At 41.4% G+C, this 6193-nt stretch overlaps 1 protein-coding gene across 1 annotated transcript; it reads left to right on the forward strand.

Moving 5' to 3' along the window:
• The first annotated feature begins 444 nt into the window (after window positions 1-444).
• LOC138795095 (twisted gastrulation protein homolog 1-A-like) lies at window positions 445-5135 on the forward strand. Its single transcript, XM_069974051.1, has 4 exons — window positions 445-567; window positions 2496-2595; window positions 3402-3665; window positions 4954-5135. The coding sequence occupies exons 1-4, from the start codon at window positions 445-447 to the stop codon at window positions 5133-5135; spliced, it is 669 nt and encodes a 222-aa protein (XP_069830152.1).
• Window positions 5136-6193: the final 1058 nt, after the last annotated feature.

Consider the following 6193-nt stretch of genomic DNA (forward strand, 5'->3'; position numbering starts at 1 on the left):
ATTTTTTTGCAAAAAAAAAAAAGGATGAAAAAAAAGGATTGCAAAAACGTAGTGTAAACCCAACCCAAAATAATAGATTTTAGCACAATGGACTACCCTGCTAAAGATGTTGGATCCAGTAGTTATGGACTTAAGATAACTTTTTAATTACAAAAGAAATTGACAATATAATTGCTGCAATCAATTTCTGATAAAAAAAAAAAAAATTGTATGTTTTTTTTTTTTTTACATGACCTCCTCCTCCTTCCCATTGGGTTGGATTCTGAACTAAAAGGATGACCTGAGACTTTTGACTTACTAAATAAGAATGTATGGCATTGAAATGTAATAAGGAATGGCTAGTCCAAGCAAAATAACATTTTCTAGATTCCTGACCTGCCGGCTATAACCCCTCATTTCTGTATTTTCAGCATTTTGTGCAGTTTTTCATCTACTGTACAAAGAATGAAGCCGTCTGCCTTTTCCATCCCCGCAATAGCCGTCATGTTGTGTCTTACTTGGATTGTGCCCGTACAGTGCTGCAACAAAGCTCTATGTGCGAGTGACGTCAGCAAATGCTTATTACAGGTATTGTCACTCTATTATCTTCAGCACAGTACTAGGGTTCCTGATGGAGAGAGCTCATGTATTGCTAGGTATGAGAACTTAGCTTATTTTACAGTGTGAATACAGCCTAATACAGATGTCTCAGCATTATATTTTGTATTATTCTGGGGCAGCATTCTATACATTGGTCATGAGATTGTGCCATTTAGTTGACAAGTATGACACCATATAGAGATGGTATAACAGCTGCAGTATGTGGATTGGGTTCCCATATAGTATGTGATCAGTCAAGTGCATTTTGGATTGAAATAATGACTAAAATTCTGTCTGTGAACCCAGCTTAGGCACCTACTACACAACGGAGATTACCAGCTCAGCCGAAGGTCTATATTTTCTAATGTCATATGTTGTTGAGAATAAAAGCCTTTTCTGAATGGTTGGTTAGTTGAAATTCAGTATGCCCAATCCTTCTCTCTCCTAACACTGTCAATGGGGATGGAAAGGAGGCCTCCTGCTACACATTACAGGGATCAGCCAATCCTGCCAAAATCAGTATGTTCAATGTGTATGGGAAGCCTCAAGACTGGAAACACACAGCTGTTTTTTTTTGTTTGTTTGTTTTACATTGCCACACTGCAGTTTTTGTGCCAAAACCAGAAGTGAATTCAAATGTAATGGAAATGATAAAAGGAGGACCTGTACTTCTCTTTTCTGTTGGGTCTATTTCTGGTTTTGGTGGGGGGGGAAGTGGTAGTTTTCTAAAAACAAAACCTGCTATGTGTGATTCCATCCTAAGGTCATGTTCACATGGCGTAAGAGACTGGATGTTCCGTGACCCGGCCGGTCTCTGAAAAGATCATCCCGGCCGGTACGGAATCCATTACAACCCATTATTTACTATGGTGCTATTCATACATCCAGTAAATTTGCAGATCTGCAATTTGTGATGAAAAAAATAATAGGACATGTTGTAATAAGGTCCGTGATTACGGAACGGACACCCCCATAGAGAGAGTGCAAAGTTTGAGGAAAGTACATTTCAATCCACAAACCCATCCGTATCAGGGATCCATTTTTTACCAGGCTCCTCCTGCCTGATAGAAATGACTGTAAAATGGCCCCCAGACAACCATGTGACCTTTTCTTGGGCGGGTTGGGACAGCTAATGACATCATTTTTGCCATCCCCTCTTTTTTATCTCTTCACTACACCTTTTTTTGCGGATCCGCAAAGAACTGATAAAAATACGGAACACAATACGGATGCAAAACGGATGATTTTTTTTGCGGATTGCGGATGAAAAATAGAGGATCCAGATATTCATCCTGGAAAAGACACTGACATGTGAATGTGGCCTAAGGGGGATATCTAGGGATGAAAAGAGTAAAAATAATAGTGAAAAATTTTAAATTAAACGTATACAAAACTTACATTATTTCGAATTGTATTGGGAAAGCTCCTATAAGGTATCATAACTGTAAATACAGTCCTTAGACTAAAGAACCTGTGCACACAGTAAAGATGTCTGCATGTACCTATTCACAGCATTGTGTTCCAGCCTTCCATCTGATATAAGGTAAACCTGGGAGCTTTACCCTGGATGGCTCTGGAATACAATTAAGTGTTTGTAGTGTAAACAGAAGCCTAACAACTTCCTCTTAGATGTTTGTTCTAGTCCAGACCAGAAGTCTCCGCATAGTGAGTGTCTGTAGCGTCTCTCCTGCTGGGAGCAATAACAGGCACTGCCACAATTTCCATCAGTTTTGTCTGTCTTCCATCTCTTCACACATAAGGAGAGCTGCTACTTTTTATATTCAAATACACTGACAAACCAGATCCTGAAATTCCAAATCTCATTGGTTGTCACTTTTATTTGTTTTTTTTTAGTTTGATCATGATGAAATATACATTTATATGATATCTTTTTTTTTTTGTCCATTACTCTCCAGGATCTCTGCCATTGCCGCCCTGCAGACGGTAAATGTTTATGTTGTAAAGAATGTATGATGTGTCTGGGGACTCTCTGGGACGAGTGCTGTGACTGTGTCGGTAAGTCTGACTTGCAGTTCTATATCTTCTGGGTAAAACGTGGGCTGGGCTACAGGAAAGGTCTCCTGACTACTTGGCTACAAGTTTCCCATAACAACATCCCCCCACCCTTGAGTAGCCCAACAGTAGGGGCCAATGGATGAATTTACCATATTCTGAAAATAGGAAGGAAAACTTTCATGCTTTTACAATTTGGATTAAGGGAATGGTAATTATTCTCACAGTGCTCTCTGCTGCCACCTCTGTCTATGTCAGGAACTGTCCAGAGCAGCAGAAAATCCCCATAGAAAACCTCTATTACTGTGGACAGTTCCTGACATGGACAGAGGTGGCAGCAGAGAGCCTCTCCTAAATGTTGACATTCCTTTATCTTACTTGGGTACAGGTATTGTTACAACATATTCTCATTTAATAAATAAACTTCAATTGTTTTCAGTTCAGTGGTGACAATGTGGACATGTAATTGTTGCCACTTCTTGTGATCCCATCAACCATGTATTCTGCATTTATCCACCGACTGTGTGGTAGTACCATAACACTGCCATTTGTAAACACAGCCCAGTTGTAGACGATGTAGTGTAATTATTTTGGTGTTATCTTGTGCAGTTACAAGCCTTACTGCACACATGGGAGGTCTCATTCAGATCTGATGAAGAGTTTTGCCTCGAAACGTGTTATACATAAAACTTTCCATCTTTACCACTACCCCTCCCATCATTCATGCCAACTAGCGCCTTGATGTCCTTGATGTGGACCTCCAACGTTCCACTCTCTTCTAATAAAACATTGTTTCCATTTCTCTTTAGGAATGTGCAATCCGAGGAACTACAGTGACACTCCTCCGACAGCTAAGAGTACGGTGGAGGATCTTCATGGGCCTATTCCATCCCTCTTCCGAGCACTGACGGAAGGAGAAAGCCTAAATCAGCTCAACTGGAACATTGTTTCATTTCCTATGGTGGAGGAACTCTCCTATCACGAGAACCTTGTGTCCTTCTTTGAACAGCAGCAACACCACAATGTGTCTCTTCCTCAAAGTATGGGCCACATATCACACTCAAGTGAAAAAGGTATGTAAAGATGCTCGGCAAAATCACTCTCCCGTCCTCCCCATACCAGAGCAAGGCCGAATGTTAAAGGAGAGATCCAGTGAAAATTTTTTATTTAAGTATTGTACTGCCTCACAAAAGTTATACAAATCACCAATGTATACTTATTGTGGGAAAATGCTTAAACAGTGGTTTTTCCCTGCATTTACTACTGCATCAAGGCTTCACTTCCTGGATAAAATGGTGATGTCACGACCCGCCTCCCAGAGCTGTGCGGGCTGTGGCTGCTGGAGAGGATGATGGCAGAGGGACGCTGAGGGACACAGGGCACTGGAGGGACACTGAGCATCCCCCTGCCATCATCCTCTCCAGCAGTCACAGCCCGCACAGCTCTGGGAGTCGGGTCATGCCATCACCATTTTATCCAGGAAGTGACATCACCGTGTTATCCAGGAAGTGAAGCCTTGATGTAGTAGTAAGTGCAGGGAAAAAATACTATATAAGCATTTCCCGTAATAAGTGTATATTGGTGATTTGTATAACTTTTGGGAGGCAATACAATACTTTAATAAAAGTTTTTGCCGGACTTCTCCTTTAATGTCTTCTGTAAGGGTGGAGGAGATGAAACTGCTGCTAGACAGCTCTGGCTGAGGCTTATTCTTCCAAAAACAAAAGGTTATCTGTTGGGAGGCGGAGATCAGTATAAGGTATGTGAGCACATTTAGTCAGGGTGTAACCATCAGACTAGTCCTGGGCAATATTGTTTTTCTATAAGGGAACTGCATGCATTTCATTCATACAGATTGTAAACTCTTTGGGCGGATGGCGGACTCCGCAAGCAAATATCATTAAGTCTATAGGATGGGCGGAACTTCAAGCAGAATCCGCTTGAACTCTCCACACGTATTCCGCAGTGTGAACATACCCTTATATTGCTTACTTGTTACAGTAGTACAGTGGACTGGATCTGGCTTTGTTATACATTTTGTTTACTAACACCTACAAATTAATCAGCCAATACATGAAATATTCCCATCTCAACTTACATAAATTTGTAGGGCTCGTCAGGACGCAATGCATTCATTTAACTTGTCTCCTTCTCATGATATGCTGCTCTTTCTCTCCCATTGTTAACAGCTCATTGGTATTGGTATATACCAACCACACCACTGCTTTTAGAGTAGAGAGGTGGTCATATAATATGTAACTGGTTGCATTCACACAATGTCAATTAATACTATCATATTTTATAGACTTTTCTTACTGCTTAATATTTAATTTGTTGTATTTTTTTATATATATTTTGCAGAACACATGTGCACAGTGGTATACCTTGAAGACTGCATGTCTATGCGTCGATGCAAAGTTGCCTGTGAATCCATGGGTGCATCGAAGTATCGGTGGTTCCACAACGCATGTTGCGAGTGTGTTGGTCCAGAGTGCATCGATTACGGCAGCAAAATAGTGAAGTGCATGAACTGCATGCTCTGAGGGCACGGTCTTCTGCCTGCTGTATAGAACTCTATTCTATATGATTTCTATTGAACAAGAATATGTGCTCTACACAATGTTTGGTAACAATACTCTACTTTGTTTTTATACTGTAAATTTATGTAAATGTGATTTTTTTTTTTTTTTTAAACATGTAAAATAAAATTTTATTATATACGAGACATTTCGAGATGAGTTCAATGTAGGGAGTGCAAATAAATACCTGGTAGATTATATACTCAACACTCCCTGATCATATATAAATATTATATATATATTGTAAGAAGGCGCATGGCACCGTCATAGATGGTAGATATGTCTCACAAAGGATCCTGGCCTTGGTGAGGTGAAAGACTATGATAACTGGTGTCAGCCACTCGCACACATTTAAAATTTAGTATGGCTGCAATGCAGTTTAGTCTGGGACGGTCTTTCATGGGAGCATGCCAAAGAGTGGGTGGGTGGCTGCTCCCACACTCCAGGTCCAGGTTTTGGTGTGGCCTTTGTAAGCCTGGGAGAACCAGCTGAGAGGGGGTGTGTGTATCTCCAGTCTGCAGAGTGTGCTGCTGGGGAGAAGGAGCTGTGTGTGGCTTCTCTGAGGCCAAAGGAGACTTCCAGGAGCTGTTTGGTGTCTGGCAGCGTCTATCCGGGTGAGAGCCCTATGTGAACCAATTGACTGTGTTGCATAACTGCCAGTGACTGTTTTCACGGACTCTGTTCCATTCCTGGGTGTTGGCTGAAGAAAGCTGTATGTTTTGTTGGCTGTTGTGGACAATAAACCACTTATTTTTCTTTAAACCTGCTGCTGGTCTCATATCAAAAGACTGCTTTTGAGACTGATCCCCACAAATTGGTGCTTCGGATGCGGGCAGATCCCTGCTAGTGGATCGTATGTCCTGGGTTAAGGCTGCAGCTCAGATACAGACCCAGGCAGAGACTATGGAGGACATTATCAAACATCTTGTGCAGGCCAACACCCAGCAGCAACAAGCTCATGCTGAAGCTGTACGAGTCCAGCAGGAGACTAACCAGCTCCTCATCAGGCAGATGGCTATAAT

This window comes from Dendropsophus ebraccatus, chromosome 6 (genome assembly GCF_027789765.1).
Source record: "Dendropsophus ebraccatus isolate aDenEbr1 chromosome 6, aDenEbr1.pat, whole genome shotgun sequence".
Classification (NCBI taxonomy): domain Eukaryota; kingdom Metazoa; phylum Chordata; class Amphibia; order Anura; family Hylidae; genus Dendropsophus; species Dendropsophus ebraccatus.